Source organism: Carassius carassius, chromosome 2 (assembly GCF_963082965.1).
Source record: "Carassius carassius chromosome 2, fCarCar2.1, whole genome shotgun sequence".
Classification (NCBI taxonomy): Eukaryota; Metazoa; Chordata; class Actinopteri; order Cypriniformes; family Cyprinidae; genus Carassius; species Carassius carassius.
The window spans coordinates 3,624,919-3,652,688 of record NC_081756.1 but is presented as its reverse complement, the minus strand read 5'-3'; the positions used below and the strand labels follow the sequence as shown (position 1 = coordinate 3,652,688).

The window sequence follows — 27,770 nt, the reverse complement described above, 5'->3', positions numbered from 1 at the left end:
AAATATATGAAAGTTTATTTTTATCATTACATTATGGAAAATAATGAACTTTATCACAATATGCTAATTTTTTGAGAAGGACCTGTATAATACAGCTCTAGCTGGATGAACAAGCTTTGATGAATTTGCTAGAATTAATTGTGACAATCTTGGTTGGGAACATCAGTACAAATGTGTTAAAACTAGGATCTCGGGGGAAAAGATGCAGGTACTCAGTGTAACCACTGTGTATTTTGTTACTTGACTTGCATCCAAAGACATCATTAATTCCTGAAATATTTCACACTTTAACAAAATGATGTTTGAATGGATAAATACTCATTTATTTGTATTTGTTATATATGTTATGATTAACAGTTCTAAATTAACTGTTTCTTGAAAAACTAAACACAGCCTAAAGTCTTCTCATTAATTGTTTATTGAGCATATATTTTAAAGACAAATCAATTTATATTTTCTTGAAAATTACCATTTGTGATTGTAGTTACTCTGCAGAAAAGAAAATGAACAGATATATGGCATACTCAAGACATTTTTGTGATTACATTTTCAATTATTCTAGATTTAAAAACATCATGGAAATAAAGATTAGGCAAAATATCATTCTAAATAGAAAAAGGCCCAATATACATTCAGAACGTAATTATTATTATTATATATTTTTTAAATTATGCATTTAGCAGATGCTTTTATCCAAAGTGACTTACAGTGCATTCAGGCTAACATTATTTACCTAACATGTGTTCCCTGGGAATTGAACCCACAACCTTGCGCTGCTAAGCAATGCTCTACCACTTGAGCCATACAAACACTAATTTAATTAAATTGATAAATTGATCATTAAAATACAATCACTGGAAGTGCAGTGAGATAAATGCTTCTTTATTTTCCTCTTGAAAAGTTTTCTCTGATTAATAACCATACTAGAAATTACATAATAAAAACCCAGAATATATGCTCAACTATTCCCAGTTATGTGCTTCTACTATAATCAATACTTGGCTACTGAATGAACGTACTGAGTATTATATAGACTGCCACTCTCATAATTTTTAATTGTAACTGTTTGGTAACGCAGTTCTAAGTATTTCCAGTTCTTCATTTAATTCATTCATATACTCATTTAGCTCATCTACAGTGTCCCTTATTTTGATCACAAACTTCACGATTTCAGACTGCAGCTTTGATTGCTGATTCTGTGCATCACTGTGCCCTGATTCACTCTCAGTTGACCTAGTGCTTGATTCTTGTCTGGTCGCTATTGAAGCATAATCGCTGCGGAGTTTGTGAATTTCTTTGGAGTCGAGGGCAATAAAGAAGATATCAACAGCTACAAAAAGTCCAGACAGAACCCCTGTAGCTGCTTCAGCCACGCGAACAGCTCTTACAGTCTGAGCTGCAACTTTCCCAATACTTGCGACTTCAGCTAAACGTATGAGCTCTGGAATTCCTCCCAGCCCTCGTCCAAGTCGAGCTCCAGCATTTGCAAACACATTCTCATCAGACTGTGCATTGGACAATGATATTCTGCTATTGTGTAATCTCATTTGTTCAATTTTCACTGCTATTTGGATGATTTGGATGCAGCAGCTTGTGGAGGTAATTTTTTCTTGTAACTCTGCAATAATCATTTTGATCTTTTGGCGGTTTGAACGCTGGTTAACCATCTTTGTCACATTGCTCACACCAGCTGTGACTCCACCTGCGACAGCCACACCAATTCCCACTCCTGTCACAATCAGAGAAGCTCCAAGTGTGAATGGAGTGAGAATAAGTCCAACTATAGATGTGATTCCTCCAGCCAGACCTACTACTCCTCCTGTGAGACTGCCAACCGTTGTGTTGTAGTAGACTGTCTCCAAACCATCAGCCAGCTCTTCCAGTACCTTTAGACTGACTTTAGCCTCTTTAGGTGTCTCTTGACTGTCTAAAGACACATTAAGTGTCTCTAGAGTGTCTTCATATTTTTTACGCACATTAAGCTCTTTTATAGTTTGTGTGCTCTGAAAAAAAAAAGTTTTATGAAATATTTTTTGTGTGTTTGACAGTTCAGTGTTTTGTTCAATTTAATTTCATTTACATCATTGGCAGTGTCTAAAAGATTCAGTGTACAGGAAAATATATGAAAAAGTGAACATTTTAATAAACTTACCTTTTCATAAAGGTATTTAATAATGAAAGGCCTCATCAAGATCTCACTGACAGACGGTCGATTCGCTGGATCAATCTGAAGTGTGTCTGTTACCAGCTGACGGAGGTCCTTAGAGAAGGTACGTGGCAGAGCTTTGTAGGAGCAGCTCAGTATCTTTGAAATAATCTCAACTGTGTTTCTTCCTGGAAACTAAAGACAGGGAAAACATTGTCATCTAGTTTGTAAAATAATAATAATAAAAATCACTGGACACAAATCTGTTTTCTGAGACAAAACAATCAGCCCAGTTTCAAGTCCAAATCAAAGTTGAGTTAGAGTAGGTCACATCTCTTTAATCTTAATTTTTACCCTCTAACTCTTGCAGTATCTATTCTATTTCTATTATTCCTATTGTAAAGCCTCTAACACTAGCATTCTCTATTCTATCTACTTTTTTTCTTTTTATTTCTTATATAAAATATGACCCTCTAACACTAGCATTCTCTATTGGTTTCTTTTTTTCATTCTTTTGGCTCATTTTATTTATTTTATTTTATTTTTATGTACTGCATTAGGTTAAACAATGTAAAAATGTAAAAATAAATATATCGTTTCAAAGCGGCTTTACAGAAAATGCATTTTTCATGTGTAAATATATAGTTTCAAAGCGGCTTTACAGAAAATGCATATTTCATGTGTCATTTCACATTCAAGCAATGCTTTTTTCCTGAACCATTGTCAAGATTCAAAATGCAATATTAAAGGAGAAAACAGCATTTGTACTGATTAATCTGAACAAGCTCATGTTCAAGCATTTAAATTACAATATGAGCGCAACCGGACTAGAATGAAGTAGTTCTTATGGAATATTTCAATCACAATGAAAGTTCTGCTGTCATACCCACTTTTCCAGACAAGTGAAAAGGAACAGGAGCTGTCATGTTCCAAAAGTTATCTTTACACAAACTATGGTTCTTGTGTGGATATTCAGCATACCAATCGTGAATATACAAGATTTGAAGTTATTGAATGGGTGCAGAGAACTTTAAATATACTGTAATACAAAAACAATATGGATGTAACGATTCACTCATAATGCAATGATTCGTGATATGATTTTCTTTTCTTTTTCTTTTTTTATTGTAACGTACAGCAATTGGGAGTAGTCAGTAGTTTATGTGAGCTTGTAAGGTGCTATATGATTAAATAAAAAAACAAGATGAGCGAAACAACGAATGTACTGACTGACCGATATTTTTATATCAGCTAGTATCTCCAGTTGAGTGGTTGATTCTCAATGAGAGTAACCTGGAGTATATCTATTTTACAAAATCAGTGTACTTTAAATATTTATTTATTAAAGCTTAACATTGATGTAAACATGTTCAATTTCAATCTTACAGCACACTTCTGCATGCACATCTCATAGATGATACAGCCCAGACTCCAGATTTCACTGTAAAGAAGTCAAGATTATGAAGATTAGAGTTTCAATATTCAGCTATGGAAACTGTTTAGTAATAATAGTATAACATCAGAAATATTTTATGTTTATTACGATTTGTCATCATAAGGTCTGTTGCTCAAAATCTCAGGAGGAACGTATGAGAGAGCTTCAGTTTTTGCATCAGTGGACCTGATAGGAACATAAATACGTTACAGATCACAATATTTCATGTAGTACATGCTGAATAGTTGAATAGTCAAGCCACACTTTGAATTAAATGAGCATATACTGTACCATTCATGAATCTTTCCAAACTCTCCCAGACGAATGGTTCCACATGCAGTGAAAAATATACTCTGTCATAAGACAAAACACATTTAGTCAGTTTCATTTTAGCAAAGCTTTGGTTATAGCTGCAGTATTAAATTAAAATAATTGAGGTGAGACACTAAGGTGGAAAGGAAACATCAAAATACACTATCTGCGTCTGTAGATTTCATATACAACACATACAACACAGGGCCACTTTCTCAAAATGAGATTTTCTCCTGCACCGAGCCAGTAAAAACCACTTCAGGAGCACTTACATTCACACACTGCACATACAACACACTCTACAGTTTTAGTCCTTTCTATAGACTATTCTGGAGGTTTACACAGGGGTTTGTCCATATATAACTTGCATGATTTTATCCAACATTTTATTTAAAAAGAAATGGTTTGAATCTAAATTTTTCTGGATGTTGAAGGTATTTTCAGATTTACCCTATATAAAATAATTCCTCTTCAAAGATTACACTAATACCAAAGCATATATAATAATCAAACAAAATATTTTATGAGCGGGGCTAAAATCTTTTTATTGATTTAATTGTCAAACATATATATATATATATATATATATATTTAAACAAGAAGTGTGAAAAAGTGAGTGAAGTGAAGTGACATTCAGCCAAGTATGGTGACCCATACTCAGAATTTGTGCTCTGCATTTAACCCATCCGAAATGCACACACACAGAGCAGTGAACACACACACACACTGTGAGCACACACCCGGAGCAGTGGGCAGCCATTTATGCTGCGGCGCCCGGGGAGCAGTTGGGGGTTCAATGCCTTGCTCAAGGGCACCTAAGTCGTGGTATTGAAGGTGGAGAGAGAACTGTACATGCACTCCCCCCACCCACAATTCCTGCCGGCCCGGGACTCGAACTCACAACCTTTCGATTGGGAGTCTGACTCTCTAACCATTAGGCCACGACTTCCCCCAATTACAATGTAGATACCCCCTTTACAATGTAGAGCACTTAGAAAAGCAGAAAAGCGCTATATAAGTGTAATGAATTATATAAATGTGATGAATAAATCTTCATCCGGCAAGAGTACACGCAGGTCGCACATACGCCTTGAATTGTTTTTACACTAATTAGTTTGTCCACAAGGTGGCATCACTGGCCCAGGACGTTGTTTCACAGCCGAAAAAGAAAAAGACTGAACAACACCAACCCACCGCAGAAAGGCTGCATGTTCGGCTGAGCCCATAGACTGTATAAAACATCAGCCAAGTTTTCCGAAGAGCATTTTTAAAGCCAAAAGTGGGTGGAGGCAGCCATCTCCATCTTAAAAAAAAATTTTCACCCCGTCACAGTTGTCATGAAGGGCAAAATTAGCTATCTGGACAGTAGGCCTAATCATTTTTTGAACCAGGCTGTAAAGGTTTTTTTTTTTGGCTGTAAAGTTGGATATTTTAACATGGGAAGTCTATGGGATTGACTCCCTCTTGCAGCCAACCTCTAGGTGCCAGTTGATAAATTACAGTTTAACTTCCTGTTCCTGTATTAACAGGAGGGTTCTCACTTCTCACTTCCTGTATGGGCTTCACAAGAGAGAGTGGGAGGTTGCCGCTTGTCTGAGCCACTTCAGACAGTGTGCCAGTATAGCTCTTCAACCGACAAAAGTCTACTAAATGTGAAAACAAGAAAAGTCTTTCAAATGTGCTGTAATGCTGAATGGCTATAATTAATGGCTAAAATGGAGGTAAAAATGCATTAGAGATAAAAAATAAAATGCAATAGGAGATATCAGTAGCAGTATTGGTATCAAAAATACTGGCCATTGTTAATAATAGGCTACTCTGTTAAGGAGAAGCCATTAGATATATTTGAAATATACATTTAATTTGGAGGTTCAATGTGAAATTATGACAATATACTAATATGCAATTAATCATGATTTATTATGTATTATTATTATTGTTATTATTATTATTATTATATAGGTTTTGATGTTGGTATTAGTCAAACAGATATCGGGACTATATTAAATATTAATATTTCACAATAGTACTGGTTTATTTTGATCAAATAAATGCAGCCTTAAAGAGCATAAGAGACTCCAGTAAAAAAAAAAAAATCGTACTGATTTTGAATGGTAGCCTATATATAAAACACTATATTAATGCGCCAATTGACACAGACGCACACACACCACTCGCACACAAATCAGAATAAACATATCTAATTAGTTATCAGCTTCACAACAAACTTTATATTGCTTTCAAAAAAAACAGTGAAGCCAGTTTTATAGCTGCGAGACAGAAGTCTTTTATTTCACCAGAAAGTTTAGTTTTGACAAAAATGTTGCACATATAACATTAAAATAACAAATGAACAAATGTTATTTAAATGTTAATTTTGTACCTTTGGCTGCAGGTTTTCATGGAGGATCTGTTGATCATGCAGGTGCTTTAATGCCATGCAGATCTTCACAGTCCAGTCCAGAATCTGTAAGTGCAAAAAAAAAAATAAATAAATAAAAAAACAATTTAAGTGAAAAGCTTTGTAGCACCGCATTGTAAAAAATAAATAAAGTATTGAAATATATAGTAACATAATAATACTAATAACATTTTTGCAGTAAATAGTAAATGGATTCTTAACTTTAATAATCCATACATTTGTAAGGTGTAATGCTCCTTCCTGATTACTTTCACTGCTACACCAAACTATCCATCAACTTCCACACAGTCACCATTCACACTACATTTACTCTCCTCTGAGTTTAATCACACCTCATTACCACACTCATCAAGAACTGCACTTATACCCAACAGACGCTCTCTCTCTCTCTCTTTCTCTCTGTCTCTCTTTTCAATGATGTGATTAGTTACTATTCAGTAGTTTAATACTGTACTAGAAATTGTACAAAATAACTTTTAATTGGACAGTGGTTTATGTGGAAGGAGTAATTATTTTATATAATTTTATTTGTTCGTTTGTTTGTACACTATGCCCTTGTCTTAATTCCATGCATTGCAAAATTTCAAAATCCCTGGAAGTTCTTTGGACTGGATTAGGTTGATTTTTTTGATTAGGTTGGTTCCTCCAAAAGAAAACGAGCCATTTGCAGCAGACGAGTGGCACTGATTCTCATGTTTGTTTCCTGCATGAGTGTTTGCTCAGGAAATTTGCTCGGCAATGCAGGGGCGGAACCAGGGGTGGGCGTGGCCACCAATTACCAGTGTTGGGGGTAATGCATTACAAGTAACACGAGTTACGTAATCAGATTACTTTTTTTCAAGTAACTAGTAAAGTAACGCATTACTTTTTAATTTACAAGAAAATATCTGAGTTACTTTTTCAAAAAAGAAACGCCAGTTACTTTGTATTCCCATTTTTTGACTGACAAGCCTCCTGTTCCCATATTGGGAGAAATCGGAAGTATGGAGGCGCTGTGTGCGCTGTGTGAACATGATGTTACTGTAGTTCTAGAATAAATGTGAATGTGCATTAATTCATCCCACTCACAAAAAAACAAAAAACAAAACAGATTTAGTATTCATCAAAATTAATCAAAACAGTGAAATGCAAACTCAGAATATGACGCAAACCTGCAATAACTAAATATATTAAATAACACAAATGTATCTATTCCCATTTTATTAACAGTGTCTTTGCTGCTGACCTTTAATGATCCAGTTCAACCATACTACTAATTAAAAAATGACTTTAGATAAACTAACAATTGTGCTTCATTGTTTTTTTTTATTGCTAAAAAGGGTCGAACCTTCTTCTCCTGTGTTCTACTGTACAGACGTGAATTTACTTTTCCTTCAGCCTGAGGTTTATTCATTACACTTTTTGGTGTGAAAGGGCTTTTACATTTTCTATAAATAGAACTTCTTATATTAAAAACAATCAAGCCCTGCTCATATTTAACGCAAAAATTAAAAAAGTAAGTAACGCAAAAGTAATGTAACACATTACTTTCCATAAAAAGTAACAAAGTAACGAATTTAGTTACTTTTTTAGGGAGTAACGCAATATTGTAAGGCATTACTTTTAAAAGTAACTTTCCCCAACACTGCCAATTACCTAATCTTGGCCACCTCACTGTCCTCCTTTTTTTTCTTTACATGAAATGCATTTATTAAGGCGTGGCACCACTGAATTTCTTAATGAACACATCAAACGGGAGACTTTTCAGACACATACAGCACTTCAACTTCACCTCAGCGCCAGGCGCTGTCAAACGAGCATGGAAAGTAACATGTTCCACATGATCTTCAGTAGAACAACTGTGAACTGCGGTCTGGTGAGATGTTGTTTGCTGTCCTGACAGCTGTTACTGTGCTCACGGCGCACACTCTTTATTTTTTAATTTTTTTTACAAACAAAAATGAAAACATTTAAATGCTGGCTTTTAATTAACCAATTCTTATCACTATCTGCATGTCTCATCAATGAGTATACAGTGATGGAGAACAAGCTTTTGGGAGTTTTGAGAACCAGAACCAAGCTGACTGGGCAATAAAGCTACAGTGAGCCCATTTATTAAAATACCTGGAGGTGGGGAATAATACACAAATTGTTATAATAATAACACAAATTGTTCAGGTTACGAATATAACCATGGTTCCCTGAGTAGGGAACAAGACCAACACCAACAAGTTGGCCGGCAACAGCCTCTGACGTCACTACCGGCGCAACTATAAACAGTCACTGGGAGAACATGTCATTAACTTCTTCATCTGAAGCTTGCCTCCGAAACATGGCAGGGAGCTAGAAGATGCAACCTGAGACATTCCCTTTCAAGGGAACTGTGAAATGCGTCCTCTAGGGGACGCTATGAGGAACAGTATACCCACGCCGCCATGCTGAGGGGAGTGCAGGCCAGAATCATGGCAAACACTAACTACCAACACTACCATTTCCATTGCAGTTGCCCCTGGGACATTGGATTGCTGCCTGTGTCATTACCCCTTACAGCCAAGGGCCTCAGCCCAGGGTAGAGCTGAAGGCTTAGAATCAGGAAGATTCCTTTAAAGGAATACTGCAAATAACCTATCCTTTTATACTTAGTTTTGCCTGTCACACAGGGGCTACCGCTTGCTTTTGCATAAACTTGCTGAAGGAGATGTCTCAAAAGATCCCTAGTAGCAACACCCTGTTTAGATAGGTATTCGAGGATACATAGGTGGAGTGGTGCCCAAGATGAACGGGGCTTTTACCAACACAAGAAAGGGCATGAAGCAACCGTGCGAAGCCCTCACCATTTAGGATTTTAGAAAGAACGCAGAGCACTAACGTGCAAACTTACCACAGTGTGGATTTCAGAAAGTGCACAAAGACTTCACGTGCACACTTAACATAATATGGATTTTAAATACTTTTCTTAGGAGGGGGCTCTCATGGCACTCTGATAGAGCAGCTCATAGATGGAATGGTCCATCCCAAAACAATATGTTTGAGAGTCATCAACTCGATCTTTGGAAATAATGCTGGAGCGCTCTGGGGAAAAAGCAGAGAACTCAATCTCACATGAGAGGAGAACTCAGAATTCAGAAAGAGAGTAGCGCACTCATAGGCAACCCTTCTTGGTAAAGGGGAGCGCTGCTACCATGAGAACCGCCCAATTAGCCCCTCATGTTGAGGGAAACGATTCTTGAAGTGAATAAATAAATGCACACTGGCCTAAGGAACCAAGGTCCAAGGGAATGAAGCTGAGCGCATAACCCTTACTCAAAAGGGTATCAGAAAGTGTGCAGAGTCTTGCATGCACATTTACCACATATGTGGATTTTAGAAAGTGTGCAGTGTTCAACATGTACACTGACCACCATGTGGTTTTCAGAAAGTACACAGAGCTTAGCGTGTGTACTTAAAAGTTCCTAAGCATCGCAGAGGTGCCGAACTGCACGGGAGAGGCAAGCTCAAATGAACAAACCTCTGACGAGGTGAGCATCACCTGCATATTCAAGAAAACTTTCGTAACTGCCACCTCCACTTCCCGCTTGATGCATCAGCAACAACCAAGCGGCCAGGAAGCCCCTCAGGGTGACCTGTCCGGACATCCATGAAATCCCTTGCAGTGCCGTGCCAGGCCTGATGATCAAGAAGGCTCCCGCAGAAACCTATGATCTAGCTGCCTGATTGTCATTATCGTAACTTTATTGTCATTGCACATGCAGTACCACCAGCAATTTGATACATATATAAGTTTATACAGCATGGATCATACTGACCCACCTATATAATTATACTGACTGTTATGCAAGAAGTTCCCACCTAACCTCGACCAAGAGTCAACAGTCAAGAGAGTCAAGAGGCATTTATTTGTCATTTGCATAGTTAACACTGGGGAAAACTGGGTGTGGCGAGTGGGGCGGGGCCGAGGGACGTGGGAACAAGGAGGGAGGCCGGCAATGATTGGGAAATCAGTGGCACCTGCGACCCACTGCCGGTCTCAAGTCCCACGTAGGAGATGGAAGGATATAAAACTGGAGCGACGACAGTGAAGGACGAGAGCGGACCAGGCCTGGGCTTTTAGTTGTGTTTTGGTTTTATTTTGTATGCATCAGTCATCCGTGAGGGGCTGGTGCGCTGTTTTGTGTTTATTTTGTTATTTTTAAAATGTCCGCCGGTTCCCGCCTCCTCCTTCCGAAGATTACGAAGCTTTAATTCGTTACAGTGGTGCCGAACCCCGGGAGAAGGAGGGACGCGCTGCTGAAGATCCCTCGCCGCTGTGGGGAATCCGCGGTGCCACAGAGCTGGCGAGGAGGATGCCGCCATGGACGCTCGAGGCGGTGGGCTGGAGTGAGTTGCCGGGGACGGGCGAGCTCGCTGCCGACCGCCCGCTATCTGGAGGGGCGGCTGCCGTCCGTGAGGGAGCAGAGGAGTCGGCGCCGTTCGCCAGAGAGCCGGAGCCTGCTGCCGTCCGCCTGAACGGGGAGGAGCAGGGAACGGGGGACTCCTGCCGGCTGCCCAAAACCGGAGGAGCCGTCGCCGTCCACCGGGCGGCGGAGGAGTGTCGTGCCGTCCGCCGAGGGCCGTCCAGTGCCACCGCCAGGCACCGCGGAGGAGATCGCCCAGCCGGTAAAGGGCCGAGCAGCAGTGCGTCTGGGAACCGGAATTTTTTTTTTTTTCTCCCCTCTCTCGTCTCTGTCGCTCCTCCTTCCATCTACTTTTCTCTCGCCTCGTCTGTCCTACCCCCAGGTTCCCGCAGGTCCCCGTGAGCGGTCCCCCCCGGAGGGAGGGGGGGAGGGGTAGAGCGTAGTCTTGAGGGTACCCCCCGGCCTGCGAGGGGCGATGGGGGTATATGGCGAGTGGGGTGGGGCCGAGGGACGTGGGAACAAGGAGGGAGGCCGGCAATGATTGGGAAATCAGTGGCACCTGCGACCCACTGCCGGTCTCAAGTCCCACGTAGGAGATGGAAGGATATAAAACTGGAGCGACGACAGTGAAGGACGAGAGAGGACCAGGCCTGGGCTTTTAGTTGTGTTTTGGTTTTATTTTGTGCGCATCAGTCGTCCGTGAGGGGCTGGTGCGCTGTTTTGTGTTTATTTTGTTATTATTAAAATGTCCTTTGATTGTCCGCCGGTTCCCGCCTCCTCTTTCCGAAGATTACGAAGCTTTAATTCGTTACACTGGGCATTGAAATGCTTGTGACGAGGCTCAGACATACAGTGACAATAACAAGACATAAGACATAAGACACAGATGTACATGGAGAGCACTGAGATTTTTGAGTGACTACGGTGCCCTTAGACAGAAAGACATGGACAGAGTATATACAAATAAGTGGAAGTAACAGGTACAATAAAGGTAATCAGTGTTTAGAGTTATGGTGTACATAAGAAGTCCTGAGGTAATATTGTGATTACTGGGATAGAACGGTGTCTAAAATATCATTGTAGAGTTACATAGAGCTACATGGAGGAAAATTAAAGTGGCAGTGCAGATGCAATAAATAAACTTAAGAGCAGCACACATTCAGATGTATTCCTGAGTAGAACAAAAAATGTCCAAAAGTCATTGTAGAGTGTCACAGAGTAACATGAAGGAATATAAAAAAAAAGTGGCAGTGCAAGTACAATGAAGTAAACATAAGAGCAGCATGTATTCCGTTTTTAGATGGAGGACAGCTGATTGTTAAGTAGTCTTATGGCTTGAAGATAGAAGCTGTTCTTAAGTCTGGTTGTCCGTGAACGGATGGATCGGAAACGTCTGCCAGATGGCAGTGTGGCAAACAGGTGATGAGCAGGGTGAGTGCGGTCCTTAATGATGCTGCGAGCCTTTCTCAAGCAGCGAGTTTGATAGATGTCCTGTAAGGCTGGGAGTTTATGTCCAATGATGAGCTCTGCTGTTCTCACCACTCGCTGAAGAGCTTTGCGGTCCAAAGAAGAGCAGTTGCCGTACCATACAGTGATGCAGCTGGTCAGAATGCTCTCAATAGTGCAGCGGTAGAAGTTTAACATGATGTTAGAGGAGATGCCAAACCTCTTCAGTCTCCGCAGGAAGTAGAGACGCTGACGGGCTGTTCTCACTATGGTCTCTGAGTGAAGGCTCCAGGAAAGATCCTCAGAGATGTGAATGCCAAGGAACTTGTAGCTCTTAACTGTCTCTACTATCTCTCCGTTGATATGAAGGGGAACGTGACCCTCTCTTTGTGTCTTCCTGTAGTCCACAATCATCTCCTTGGTCTTGCTGATGTTTAGAGAGAGATTGTTATCAGCACACCATGTTGTGAGTGCATTAACCTCATCTCTGTAGGATGTCTCATTGCCATTAGTGATGAGTCCTAGGATAGTAGTATCATCAGCAAATTTGATGATGATGTTGGAGCTATGCTTAGGTGGAGGTGGAGAGCTGGTGGTTACAGGGGAATTAGGAAGGGGATCATAAGGGCCGATGTAAAAAACCCCAAAGAGAATGAGTAGATACTAAGTATCACTCTGATTCGGACAAGAACGCTGATGCCTCCTCTGGATCACATCTCTTAGGTCTTGCCTACCTCCCCGTGACCCAAGATTCCTTTTGCCCCTACCAGCAGGTGGGGGAGGAGCGTGAGTGAGCACGACAGTAGCCTTCTGGGCCTGTCTCTGATCCTCAGATCGAGACCAGCCAAGATCCCTATGTTGTTCGGCCTCAGACCTGTACCTTCATGGAACAAAGGATCTGAAAACAGCTGAGCACGCCTTCGCCTCCCTGAACTTCTCGATTACTGCCTTACCGGAGATACCAAAAAGTTCGGAAGGCAAAACCTGAGCATCGAGAAGAAAACCTTTTCTTTCTTCTTGATGTCTGTCAGGTTCACCATTTATCCTTTTATCCGTAGTGACGTCAGAGGCTGTCGCCGGCCAACTCATTGGTGTTTTTTCAATGTATGCTTTAGACGTGGGTCACGACGAGGTGTCCCCCATAGCGACCCCTAGAGGATGCAGTTCAAAGTTCCCTTGAAAGGGAAATCTCAATTACAGGTAAGTATAAATTAATTGTACTCAGTTGTGTTTTAGGCACTAAAACAGTCCAATACTTTATAGTCAATCACATTTTTATATTGAAATAATGAAGGTTGCTGGCCCCTTATAAAAAAAAACCATCATGGCTGCAGGGGAAAGCACGAAGGCATTCAGCATGGGCAATTCCTTTACACAGAGTGTGCGTGATCGAATACGAAAGCGAAAGTAAAACACAGGCATTCAAAAGTGATTTCAATTGGCAGCATTTTGATAACGGCTCCCTGATGTGTGCAAATTAGGCTACGTATAAAAATATCTCCCAATATCGAACCCATCTTTTGCTGGACTATCTTTTACTCTGTATCATGCTTGAAAAAAGGTCTCATTTGCTTTTTGAATATTGAAAGAGTACTGTGTATGTTTGCACTTAATAAGACTAAAATAAAAACTGCTATTTATTTTTATTTATTCTGTTTTTATTTCTATGTTCAGTTTGTGGAAAGGACTTCAGTTAGGAAGTCATAATTCATAATTCATGATCAGTTCTAAGGTCTGAAGAGCAGTGCCGGCTTTGCCGACAGGCGACACAGGCGGCCGCCTGGGGCGCCATCTGCTGGACGAATCACAAAATTGCAGAATGAAAAAAAAAAGTTAATTAAATGTATGTATCGTATTATGAAAGCTGTGCACACGCTGTACACTTTTACTGTGCACTGTCCACACGCTGCTTGTATTTGTCCATTTCTTTTACTAGATTTACAATCCTAAAAAACGACTGAGTCACTCTGACAGGCAGCTGTCAAACTCAGCTGCTCAGCAACCGGGAGTGGCGCGAAAACATCTGAAAGCTTGTTTTAGCGCTTTAAATGATGGGGTAAATGAAAACACGTAATAAAATGAAAACACTATGACTGCTTTTCCTTGAGGTGAGATCTTAATGCTTCTCCATTGTTCTCTACTGTATCCTTCAGGTTGTTTCTTTTAAAGAGTTGTTGTGTGAACATTTAAAATAAAAATGAATAACTATGGCACCAAATAACCTAGAGCTGGCCCTGCTGAAGAGACTCACACAGGAGAGAAGCCAGTCAGTTGAGTCTCTTGCAAAACCCTTTACAGTGCTTGGATATCATTGCCTTTTAATGGATATGATAATTCATACTCAGTAAAACTAAAATGACATTAATTTCAAGGTGATTAGTTAAAACTTGGCGGTATTTTTCCACTCATGAATTTCATCATTGAGGATTTCTCCTGTTTCCTCTCTTTTGTGAGTTGTCTCATCACTCCCCTAATTATTATTATTATTATTTTTTATTATTTATAATTTGACTTGTTGGATAATCAAAACAACTTCCCCTCCCTTTCGCACCAAAACCTCTTCTCTTTTTTCATGAAGACATGTTTACTGGCGCGAGCTTGCCAATGCCATTGATTGTCAATCACAAGAGATTGACTAATAGCAAACCCCACCCATCCAGCCATCCAATCAATTCTCCATAGACAAAATCAAGTCCCACCCTACATTTCTTTTTGATTGAGAAGCCATTTCAGATATATGCCACAAGAGGAAAGACAAGACAATCGCATATTCTGTTTCATGCTGACTTTTTTAACAATTTGAAAACCAGCATATTGAAAACATTTAACCTAACAACACATGAACACTGTGACAAAATTATAATATCAGTTCACATTTACAAATGGCATCACATTTGTAGATAAATGTCTTCTTTTAAGTTCTTTCTCATTGATCTTTTCATCTCTTCCAACTGTTAACCAGTTTAATTCTTAAAGTCATGGAAATGGGTTAAATTTGACCTTCTATGAATCTACAAACATACCTCAGAAAATGCAACAGTTCCTTTATTTTCAGGATAGATTTTGTGAGTTAGATCTTCATCCTCACAGAGCTCCATTACAAGATACAGACAGTCATCATCTGAAAGCAGATTAATGCATTACAGTGTACTTTAAAATAATTGATTAATGTTTGAATGTGAACACTACACATTCAAACTAACTGAATGCAGATCAAGTAATGTAAATTTATTTTAACCTTTGATGATTTCCTTATGTTCAACTATGTGCGGATGTTTGAGCTTTTCAAGAAAATTAGATACATCATCCTGAAAACAGACAGATATATATCAGAATTTCTCTTTGCATTTAAATAATATTATAATCAAAGTTTTTGTCTCACCTGGTGAGCCTTCAGCTTTTTAATGACAAACTGATCACCAATTTTATTTTTCACCAGTGTTTTATTCTCTTGTCCACTCACTATTGTGTAGCCATTATCTTTTAGAACTGACTGATTGCTCCCCATCTCCGATGATTTCTGACTGAGAAAAGCAGCGGTAAGATCCATGAACAGTATTATTATTATCATTATTATCATCATTATTATTATTATTTAATAAATGAGTTTATAAAGGTTTCATGATGTTTTGTAATGCTTTCATAAGTTTCCTTATGCTTTCTTAAAAAAGTTTTTAATCTATTTTTATAATTACTTTTTTCTGATCTTTCTCTAATTCAGAAGTGTTAATTATTATTATTATTATTATTCATACAGTTTAGTGTGCCTTACCCGATCAGTGTAAATTACTGAGAGTGATTTGTTCTTCAGATGCTCCTGTAGTTAGAAATGGTGAAAATGTAGTCCCCTCCTCTGAGGCTTGAGAGAAGATCTCTGTATGTTGCACTGAACAGAACCTGCCGTCAAATGTAATTCATGTTATTTTTGTATGGCTAATGAAGGAAAAATGAGGGAGTAGCATAAAGGTGAATGTATGTCACATGTGTGACATACTTTGCCACTCACATTATTATAACAAAACAGTGAACTGGGAAGTTCTGACAAATTGAATCTCATTTGTTTCACTTTGTAAAATGAACAACAAAATAATGATATTCTTGGATTGTTGACAGAACTATATAGTACATCATTAATTTGAATTAATTCTTAAATTTAAATATCTCAAGCATGTGAATTCAGGGGAGGACCACCAGACAAATATATTACTTAATGTTGCCAAATGCCAAATTTCAGATGCACTTAAACTCTAGAGCACAACTTATAAACCGTGCCATCCAGACTCATTGAAATACGTTGCTCTAGCTACATTTCTATGCACTTTAAGGAAAGAGGTGCTATAATTTTGCTCGTGTTGTAGATGCACATTTATTAAACAGTCTAGTCTCATAAAAAAGTATGTGTGTGTTCACATTTTACAACAGATGAAAGTGTAAAGTCCAGTAATGGTGTTAAACCAATGGTGTTCCTTGTGATCAAATATCCGTAGAACTCACAAAAATAAAAAAAAACTGTCCTTGAAGGCTGAGCTCATTAACTTGTCAAACAGGATCTCAAGACAGCAGTACGTGGAAATATAAAAATATCCTGATGGTTAACAATTCAGTCTATATGGCATTGATGACCATGAGTGTATAATTTTTCATCAATTTCATTTGTTTGTTTAAAATTTTTTATTGAGTACCATTCAAACCTGTTAACTGTTACCCGGCCCCTTCGGTGGGACGCCTATGATTACTTCACTATATTACAATTAAATCCTAATCTAATCTAAATAAACTATATATCGTTGGAAAGGTCTAAGACTCATAACTTGGTATTTTACCAATCTTTTTGTTAAAAATTATGTAGGAAAAGTAATAAATTAATTTATGGCAAGAGTGCACCTCAAAAGAGCTCTGATCTTTGTCAAAAAAAAAAAAGTCTTCTCTGTTGCCTTTTTCTCTATCACACTTTAGAAATCATCAGAACTTATATATCACTTTAGAATTTAAAATCTCAAAATTCATCCTATGAAACCCATTTTAAATTCAAACATTGCATTACCATGAAAATGGTACATCAAAATCATGTTACAAAATGTTTTCAGTCATGAATTATAAAAATGTAGGTTTGGATCATGCCCTTTTCTGGTCTATGTTAAAAATGTGAGTGACAGTTAACAGGTTAAAACAATGCAAGGTTGACCAATGTGCCATCAACTTGTCACATACCTGGACTCATTTTGTGTGTTTTTGCCCCTGTGTTCCAGTTTCTGTCTTCCGTGTGTGGTTTGATTAGTTCCCAGGTGTGTCTATTCATTTCTCCATGTGTTCTATTTCCCGGTTAATTTAGTGATTCCATCCACCTGTGTTTCCCCATTATCCCTTGTATAAAAGCCTTGTCCTTTCAGTTCTGTTTGGTCGGGTCTACCAGTCACTTGCCACTTGTTACTTGTTACTTGCCACTTGCCACCAGTTACCAGTTACTTGCTACTTACATGTGTCTTCCTCTGTGATCCATGTTTGGATTATGCCTATGTTAGATATAATGAAGACTTGTTTAGTTTATCCTTCGGCTCCGTGTTCCTTCCAGCAGCGTAAGCTGTGACAGAAGACCCGACCCAAAAAGTTAAAAACTGCGTGTTTTCCCTCCGTTTTGTTTTCCGTTTTTTCAGTCTTTTTCTTTCCGTAGTGTGTCATGGATCCCCCGTTAAGCCCAGGATGGGCTCCTGATCCTCTGTTAAGCCCAGGACGGGCTCCTGATCCCCCGTTAAGCCCAAGACGGGCTCCTGATCCCCCGTTAAGCCCAGGACGGGCTCCCGATCCCCCGTTAAGCCCAGGACGGGCTCCTGATCCCCCGTTAAGCCCAGGACGGGCTCCTGATCCTCCGTTAAGCCCAGGACGGGCTCCTGATCCCCCGTTAAGCCCAGGACGGGCTCCTGATCCCCCGTTAAGCCCAGGACGGGCTCCTGACCCCCAGTTAAGCCCAGGACGGGCTCCTGACCCTCCGTTAAGCCCAAGACGGGCTGCTGACCCTCCGTTAAGCCCAGGACGGGCTCCTGATCCCCAGTTAAGCCCAGGATGGGCTCCTGATCCCCAGTTAAGCCCAGGACGGGCTCCTGATCCCCAGTTAAGCCCAGGACGGGCTCCTGACCCCCAGTTAAACCCAGGACAGGCTCCTGAACTCCAGTTAAGCCCAGGAAGGGCTCCAGCCCCAGAACTCACTCCAGTGCCTGCTCCTCCGAAATTCCCACCCTCCCACCCACTCCTGCCTCCTCCTCCGCTGTCGTCTGGCTGCCCCTCTGCTCGCCCTCAGCCTACCATCATTGTGGTGCGAGCTCAGCGGGAGCGCCATCCTCCAGCGCCGCCTTGGTCGGCGTCTCCCTCACCTCCGTCTCCAGCCTCTGAGGCCTGGACTCCACCTCGGCCCGTTGACCCGTCGGCTCCACCATGGCTCCTAGCTCCTTCCTCTCCGCCGTGGCCCGGCAGTCCACATGCTCTGCCTGGCTCCCTCGTCCCTCCGGCCCCGCCTTGGTCTGGCGTCGTCCATCCTATGCCTCGGGACTCCACTCCTCCGGCTTCGCCTCATCCCTCCGTCCCTCTGGCTCCGTCAGGCTCCTTCATCCCCTCGGCTACACCTCAGTCCTCGGTCACTCTGGCCTCACCGCGGCCTTCCGGATCCACATCGCCGCGTCAGTCACCAGAGCCATCAGTTCCGCCCAGGACCTCCGGCTCCTCCCCATCACCCTGGCTCTCTGTCTCCGCCTCGGGCTCCTCCTCCACTTGCTCCGTTGCCGTGGGTCGAGTCCCTGGAGTCAGCGACCATTCTTCCTCCATGGCTCCTTCCACCGTCGGCCCCACCTTGGGCCGTTATGGCTGTGGCCTGGGCCCTGCTGGGTGGCTCCTCGTTCAGATCCCTCCTGTCTCCTCCCTGGCTCCTCCCTCCGTCGTCTCCTCCCTGGCTCCTTCCTCTGTGGTCCCTGTCTGCTGGCCCCCTCCTGGGAGGCTTTCCTCCACCGGAACCTCCTCCCAAGTTCCCACCCACGCCTCCCTTTGTTGTTTCTACGGTGCGAGGACGCACCTACCGGGAGGGGGGAGTACTGTCACATACCTGGACTCATTTTGTGTGTTTTTGCCCCTGTGTTCCAGTTTCTGTCTTCCGTGTGTGGTTTGATTAGTTCCCAGGTGTGTCTATTCATTTCTCCATGTGTTCTATTTCCCGGTTAATTTAGTGATTCCATCCACCTGTGTTTCCCCATTATCCCTTGTATAAAAGCCTTGTCCTTTCAGTTCTGTTTGGTCGGGTCTACCAGTCACTTGCCACTTGTTACTTGTTACTTGCCACTTGCCACTTGCCACCAGTTACCAGTTACTTGCTACTTACCTGTGTCTTCCTCTGTGATCCATGTTTGGATAATGCCTATGTTAGATATAATAAAGCCTTGTTTCGTTTATCCTTCGGCTCCGTGTTCCTTCCAGCAGCAAAAGCCGTGACACAACTAGAGGTAAAAGAGAACAAACTAACAATAGCTAATAACAACAACACAAGAGGTAAACAACAGCGACTTTGTTAAATCAATCTATTGAGCCAAAGGCTAACTAATAAATATGATCTCAAATTTATTTTAAAGCTATGGAGTCTCGCACATGACATGCAAGCAAAAATAAATAAATTGTGCGCACGATTTACTAATTCGTTCCCTCAATGTACTAAAACGTGCACACGATTACTATTGCGTTCCCTCGATTTGCTAAATCTTGCGCACGATTTAGCAAATCGATGGAATTAATTAGTAAATCGTGCGCACTATTTATAAATCTAGTGAACGAAATTCACTGTGCTACTAATTCTACGTCTGATCTGTATATTGTGACGAGTGGAGAGTAGATGACAATTGGCTTCTCTGTGTGACTCCAGACCAGTGAGTGTTGCAGGTGTCTCTCATTATCATTTACTCCCCCGGCTACACACCGTTCCCACAGCTGTCGGCCTCCTCTCCACTCATCACATCGATCAATCATTTTTGTTTCTCAATCTCTATTGTTTTCTCTATCTTGCTATGTAACATTTTCCCCAAATATGTCAACAGACCCAAATGCAAACCGAAAGTCAATCTTCCAGAACAGCTATGAATGGACTTGTTATCAGTTATCATTTCACAACTATTAGAAATATGCTGTAAGCCCTGATGAGCTGAAAAGATCCAAGCTTTTTTTTTTTTTCAGAAATAACATAAATATTTTCTTCACACATGATTTCTAAGAATTGTTTTCCTGGAGATTGTTACATTTGACCTTTTAAATTATTATTAATATTACATTAAACAGAGAGAGATTATTATTTAAATGAAGCTGTATTATTATGCCTTTTAAAAATGTATTATACAGTATAAACTTATTACTATGAGTTTGTGCGTGTGGCCGTGATTCATATGGATGCATTTCATTGTTTGGCCAGAGAAGAACTGCTCCAGTAGTTTTGTTTCTTGATGGTGCAGATAAAGCCAATGAACATGTAAAGGTTACCACCTTTTGTAAACAAGGATATTTTAACTCAGTCTTTATTCCAATATGGTAAACTAGTTTCTACAATCAAAAAGATCCCAATCAGAAGTGAATCACCTCTGTTGAAACATACTGTTTGTTTCATGCGTTTCATTTATATGATTACTAAGGACAACGCTGATCTGAAAGTTGTGATGCAGCTGGTGTTGTCGGTGTGGTTGAAGTAGCATCCCCGGGGAAAGCTCAGCAGTTTTTCCCAGTGAGTCTGTGGCTGGGTCGATCTTCTCCCATCAGCCCTCGAGTACGGCACACATTGAAACACATTCAGAGGTTGGTGTAAAGGACTAAGCATTGTGCACAGTATTCTGAGCACAATAAAGATGGGCAAATTGATAGTGTTTCAGAGAATAGTTCAGTACAATTGCAAGAAATATGTGAGATGAATAATTGTTTTAGAAGGAAATGGAGCTTCTAGATCTGTTTTCAAAATGTATTTAAGCTTATTGAGCTTAAAACACATCATTCTGTTATTTTAAAGAAAATGGTAATGAATAAAAAATAATTTTATGAATATAAAGTTTACCAAAAAAAAAAAAAAAAAAAAAAAAAAATATATATATATATATATATATAATAAATGTTGAATGTGTGCTTAAAATGTATAATAAATGATTTGCTTTTCTTTAGTAAAATGTTTTTTACTATGCTGTCATATGGCGAGGGTGATTTCACCAAGTGATTTCATCCTTGTTGATCCTGGAATGACATTCCAATCAACCAATCAGAATTGAGATATAACTTTTCAGTAAATATCGGTTTTAGGCCTACAACTTGTGCTTCTAGTGCTTCTCTTGTTATTCATCTATCATTTCCCACTGATTTTAGGAATAAATTATGGGTAGGGTTAGGTTTGGGGTAGGGATTGGGTTAAGTCTATATTTTTGACCATCAAAAGATGTTGATCCAGAAACATGTTTTAGTTGGCAAATTCACGGTGACCGCTGTCGTCTCCATAAATCATGGATATTGTACATGTCCGGACGTGTCAGGGTCCACAATATCCCTTATGGGACAAACTTTTTATTTTATTTTATTTTTATTTTAACTGGTATAAAAATATAGTAAGTTTCTACAGTGTATATATATATATATATATATATATATATATATATATATATATATATATATATATATATATCACAAAAGCAGTCTATGTAATGGACCCATGTAAATAGCTAAGGAAATGTGTGTGTGTTTGTGAAAGAGCTGGTGTTTTGCGGTGCTTTATTTTTTACACCTTCTACCTTGTTTTAATTATTCTCAGGTTAGGTAAAGTAAGTCAAGTCTGTCCTACATCATAAGCATCTGAATTTTCATACTTACAAAATGGTCTGTTCTCCTCAAGTTTAGTAATCATAGACATTTGGCAGATGAGCTTCTTGGTTATAATTAGGTCTAGTTTGATTGTCTAAGAGTTAAATAGTGCACTTAAAAAATGTTAATATAAGAATAGAAATAAAAACAAAAGCAAATCATTTGCAAGCTATATTGGTAAGAGGCATAATCACTGTATAAAAAGGTGCTTATAGGCTTAAATAAATAAACTCATCCAGATATTGCAAGCATTTCATAATGTGTTCAGGATATGTCCGATATGAGCTGGTTATTTCTAGCACTGTCTGATGTCTGCATGGAGAATCTGCTCAGCCATCAACCCAGAAATTAACTACGTCACTGGTTCGAGCCAGAGGTTATGGTGATAATACCATCTAAAATAACAAGTGTGACATTTTGAACAAATATTGGAATATTTACAAGCTGTGTAGTTAGTCTAATTAATATCAGTCATCTTTGTTTCCCCCATTGTGTTTAGTTTTGGTTTTGTTTGTGCCACAAGTATTTTATTTCCATGCATCACATTTAGAAGTGCAATTATATTAATACCCCCCCCCCACCCACCCACAGTGTGTGTGTGTGTGTGTTCTCTTTTCACATAATAATGTTCTGTTCCTCACACCAAACTATTATATGACTGCATGTGCTGTTGTGTCTGTCATCTGCTTGTTGAGTTGCAGAGCATATATTGACTACAGGCTTGTTAAAAATGGTCTGCCAATCTATGTTTGCTGTGGCTGCTCTGTTGACTGTCAATTGTTGCATATCATTCATTCATACATACACAACATTCCACCGGGGTTGGTTTTTTTTCTTTTTCTTTTTCCATTTTTGTTCCTGAAATCCACCCTGGGATCAGAATAAGCCAGTTTGTTGTTGTTGTTGTCTGTTTTTTTTTTTATCAAAAGTATCACAAGCTTACTAAAACATTTTGAACAACACAAACTGAGGATTTAATCCAGATCAAAACCGAGATTGGATTGTATGATCTAATCTGAATTCAGAATACTTGTTGTCTTTTGAAAAACCCATTTTCAAGATTTGCTTTATTCTGATGGCCAACATCTGATCAGATTACTTTTGAACAACTGACCCCAGATGGCTAATAACACATTTAGAGCTATTTAAAGAAATACGTTGTGGCTTGTTGAAGTATTCAGTCAAATAAAACTATTATTTTAGAGTAATGGGTTAAAGTTAACATAAAATGTCCGTACATTATTGGAGTATTTTGTTTCTGAATGATTTATCCGTGCATGTCACACTCATTGTCTGGTCTCATCGTGATTAGGACTGTTTAATCATTCTTGCCTATTGACTTCAATGTATGTTGAGTAGTGATGACGAGAAGAAGCCTCAGAAGGTTTTTCCAACACAGTTTCAGCCAAGTGGTTCACAGAAGGGTTCATTTCTCAAGGCTTCATTTGCTCACACTACCACCTGATGGCCTGAGTGTAAAACAAGCAAATACATTACAGATGACCTGATGTGATCTGTAATACACTGTATTTTCTGTGCCAGTTAAGGCATAGAAATAATGGTGAAGAAAATAATAATAATAATAATAATAATAATAATAATTTCCACAGACTAATCTATGTATATGAATATAATGTGTATTTTCTAGTGGCATATAATTATTGTATAACATTACATAACTGTATAATAAACATATTGGCTTGAAATGAATGGGGCTATCACATGTGTGTAAACCAAGTGGTTGCTCATAATAGGCAGGAGGGGGAATATCATTAGTTTAACACTGGAAAGTAGCTGGGTTTAACAGGGCAGAGGACTGTGAATTTGTAAACTACCTGATCCAATCTGGTCAAGCGAGGCTTCAGATATCATCAATGACGTCATTCCTCTAAAGCGATGCAAGCCTCGGCACAGAACGTAACATCGCTAATGTTGAGTCAATCGGAAGGACTCACCCATCTGCGTTCTACCTGTGTTCAGCCCCGTCAACCAGCACCTGCAATACATAAGGACTCATTATCATTCAGTTGAGTTTCCCATTATGATTTGGATACCCACTCACCTGCTTGCATCTCACCTAGGACCAGCTGCATTCTTCCTGGAAGATGATGTACGGTTAATTTGATCGACCTTTCTCCATTTCTACCATCTGCACTGTGATTGGCTGGATTAGTTCCACCTTGTCACTGTGTTGCTCACATTATGATATCACGTGGCGATAATATCAAACAGGTTTGAAAATGTCGTAGTGTCTGTGATAGCTCGAGACAGGTTCAGATCACGTTGATAACTTCTGCTCATACTTAACGAGCTCCGGCGACCACAACGAGCAACGATTTGGTCGTGATCCTAGGGTTTTGTTCGCAAACTCTGGAAATCTGTCCGGGACAGCAAAATCCAGCCAAAAATCCTGTAGTGTGAGCTTACCATAGGTTGATTTGCTCGTGCGCTGCTCGTGGGTCCAGTCATGAAGTGTTACAATGATGAGCTGCATGAAGTGTGTGTAAGGTCTCATAAGCAGACAGCGCTTTCACTCTTCAACATCTGGATTTCTTGATTGACAGACTGAAGGAGGAGGGAAAAGATAAATTGATGAAGAACCTGAAGGATCTGAGGAAAACTGGAGAAGAAATGAGACATAATGGGAGCTTAACATCATTTGATGGAGTTTACTGGGCAAAACACAAAACAAAACTGTAAACTCGTCAACTGTAAAGGTCCTTTGCAGCAAAAATGAAATGCATAAACCTCATGTTGAAGGAATTGCCTCTGCACTTACTCCTGATTCACTCAACATGGAGACAGGAGAGATGTCTGTAAATACATTTGAAAAATTAAGTAACTTACATTACTCATTTGAAAAAAAAACCCTCTATTTTGTTGTCAATTTAAAAGTAATGTGTTACTTTACTAGATACTTGAAAAAAGTAATCTGATTACATACTTGTAATGTTACCCAAACACTGATCCAGTGTTTAGATTTCTAAAAATGTTGTGTTAGTGCATATTTTATTATATATTGCCTCATTAACACATAACATTTCAGGAAACGTGTGTAAAGAAAATATTTGGAAATGTTTTGATCCTAATTAGATTTGTTTTATCGTATTCACCTGGGGTGTCTCGACTCAAACACATTTAAAATGATTTCACAAAAGAACAGACACATTAATGGCTTTGGCAGATGCTTTTATTTAAAGCAACTTACATAGCATTTGAGTTACACATTTGATCAGTTTGTTTTATAAAACCAAACTGTGCTCTGCTAAGAAAGCTTTTATTGAGAAGCTTCTGGAATTATATCCAGTCTAAACATGCATGTGGCATAGCAACGTTTTAATAAATGGTTAAACATGTATTCTTAGTACATCCTCTGCTTATGGTCTGCAGATCTGACCGTAACTGGACGGTCGGTACCTAGTTTGTTTCTCATAGTGAACAGGCACACATTCATTATCAATGGCCTCACAAGCAACAACAACATAATATCTGTTGTTATTAGGTGTAACTTCACATCGTCCATTTCTCAAAAAGCTTTCAACAATGTACACTGTGAATGTCCTCCTACTGATGCACAAGTTTCCCGTGTCTCTGACGCCTTGTCCGTTGCAGATTCTCTTAATGCTATTGCTGTAGCGTCCAGGGAGGAAGGACTGAAGACGTGTTCTGCCACAAAGACCCTGTCTAGTGAGATAATCTGCCCAAGCCAATCCACTGTTTGTGTCAAAATCCTCTGAGAGAATATGTCGGCGATTAAAAGTATAATATGCATTGTTATTCTGAGATCTCTGGCAAGGATATGCCGTGTTAGAGAAAAGAGCCCGTTTCTCTCGGCTGAACGTGACATTATTCAGTCCATCAGTGAACACCAGAGTCATGAGGAGCACGAGGAAAACCTCCGTTCTCATCCTGAAAACATTTGAAAGACAGATCATTAGAGATGCAGAGAGATGAAATATGTAGGCTATAGGAATCAGAAAGCTCTATAACAGGTTTTATGTAGATAAGATGTCAAAAGATTTAAATATCATTTGTAATTATTGTATTTTTTTTTATATTAAAACTTAATTTAGATGTTTGAATGTTTTTAATGGTTATGACCTGCACAGCCTAAAGATGATCTAGCTCAAATCTTTTAATGATCTGATTAAAGCTGTTGAACGAGTTTTATACAAGTACATGTTTAACCAAATTTGTGAATTATTGTCCAAATAACAAAACATTCATCACATAATCATTCAGATATACGCTTTCTAAATGCATTATAACTAAGACACAAAATAGTGTCAGATTACCTGTTGAGTTCAAAAATCTTATGAAGTTCATAGATCTTAAAAATTGAAATACTCATTTAAATAGATTTTGTGGTGTAAAATGCATAACAATATGTCAAACTGTGTGAAGTGTTTCTTCTCATCCAAGCAGTTTGTGTTTGACATCAACATCTGCTGCAGTGTAACATGATTTATTTTAAGTCAAATAAAATACTATTTTATTAATAAACTAACTCGAACTAAAGCTTTTACGCAAGCTTAATATCTTGATTTGAAGAATGTGATGCAATAGAAGATCCTTCAGTATCTGAACTTCAGGATTTACAAGTTTAACTGCATGTGTACTGTATGCAGATTTACCTTTGAGTTGTTCTTGAGTTTGTGTGAATGAAAGAGTCTGAAAGAGTCTGAGATGAAGATCAGAAAGTGTCTGAGAGGCTCACTGAACTGATATTTATTGGCTTGAAGAAGAAAGCTGGGTGTGAACACGTATCACGAGCACATTTCCTGCCGTCAAGCTAGATTTAGCATGTGTTTATTTGTGTGTGTGTGTGTGTATATGTGTATAAATATAAAGTGCAACAAAATAAACAGTTTTCTAGTCTGAAACAACATGTTGCGAAACTCTTGCTTCTTCCTGTAGTGTCTTGCCTTAGGGAACGATGCTGTTAAAAAAACTAAACAAAAAAAAACAACACATTTAGACTCACACTGCTCTGTTGAAATTTGTAGGATGGAAACATTTTACATAAATACTGGTTGAAAGAAATGTCCTGCAGTCTCAGAAAAAAAGGTACAAAACTGTCACTGGGGCGATACCTTTTCAAAAGCTACACTTTTGGACCTTTTAGGTATTAATATGTGCACTTTACGTACTAATATGTAACTTTAAGGTACCAGTATGGACTCTTTAGGTACAAAGGTGAGCTTTTGAAAAGGTACTGCTCCTGTGACAAATGATGTACCTTTTTTTTCACACGTAGCATGACGTTGATGCTCACTCTTGGGAAAACAACAATGTGTAAACAATATGCATGTTAACATTTTAGTGTCAAAAATAATTTGGTATCTATATGTCCATTAGATTGAATAGACCAATTTAATTTGAACTTTAACAGCACACCAGTTTTGACAGAAGAATCAAAATGTGAGTTTTTAATCATGAGCTCAAAAATATTCTGTTTTGGATTAAGCTTTGTACATGGGCACAGTGAAGCCATCACAAGGTTTCTATCAACTCAGAATATACTGGACGCACAGCACTATTATGTTTAATTGAGCAGAAACAACCTACAGGTCATTATATCATTATATGTGGAAATGATGCGGCTAGTCAGGAAACCAGTGTTGAACAAGTTACGCCCTAATGCTGACTTTCGGAAATGTTTATAAACTTCTGCTTATAAGTATATTAAAACAAAACCAGTTAAATCAAATACAGTATGAATCCAGTGCAGGCTGCACTTAATGTCAAATCAGCTTTGAAATAAGTAGCCTGGCTGTA

At 39.2% G+C, this 27,770-nt stretch overlaps 1 protein-coding gene and 1 long non-coding RNA gene across 2 annotated transcripts; both read right to left on the bottom strand.

Annotated features, from left to right (window-relative positions):
• Positions 1 to 895: 895 nt before the first annotated feature.
• Positions 896 to 16,028, bottom strand: LOC132095956 (uncharacterized). Its single transcript, XM_059501052.1, has 8 exons — positions 15,907 to 16,028; positions 15,517 to 15,658; positions 6,277 to 6,360; positions 3,873 to 3,934; positions 3,690 to 3,767; positions 3,533 to 3,587; positions 2,153 to 2,341; positions 896 to 2,003 (listed from the first exon to the last, which is right to left on the bottom strand). The coding sequence occupies exons 2-8, from the start codon at positions 15,640 to 15,642 to the stop codon at positions 1,053 to 1,055; spliced, it is 1,545 nt and encodes a 514-aa protein (XP_059357035.1). The 5' UTR covers positions 15,643 to 15,658; positions 15,907 to 16,028; the 3' UTR covers positions 896 to 1,052.
• Positions 16,029 to 25,160: 9,132 nt separating this feature from the next.
• On the bottom strand, positions 25,161 to 26,717 carry LOC132100199 (uncharacterized). Its single transcript, XR_009423096.1, has 2 exons — positions 26,627 to 26,717; positions 25,161 to 25,901 (listed from the first exon to the last, which is right to left on the bottom strand). It is a non-coding gene; the product is annotated as an uncharacterized LOC132100199 (long non-coding RNA).
• Positions 26,718 to 27,770: the final 1,053 nt, after the last annotated feature.

Bases quoted from the DNA above. Each gene is read 5' to 3' on its own strand.
- LOC132095956 (XM_059501052.1), bottom strand. From the start codon at position 15,642: ATGGGGAGCAATCAGTCAGTTCTAAAAGATAATGGCTACACAATAGTG. The intron at 3,588-3,689 runs GTAATAAACATA...ACTTCTTTACAG, and splicing joins AGACCTTATGATGACAAATC to TGAAATCTGGAGTCTGGGCT. The intron at 2,004-2,152 runs GTAAGTTTATTA...TTTTTTTTTCAG, and splicing joins TTAAATACCTTTATGAAAAG to AGCACACAAACTATAAAAGA.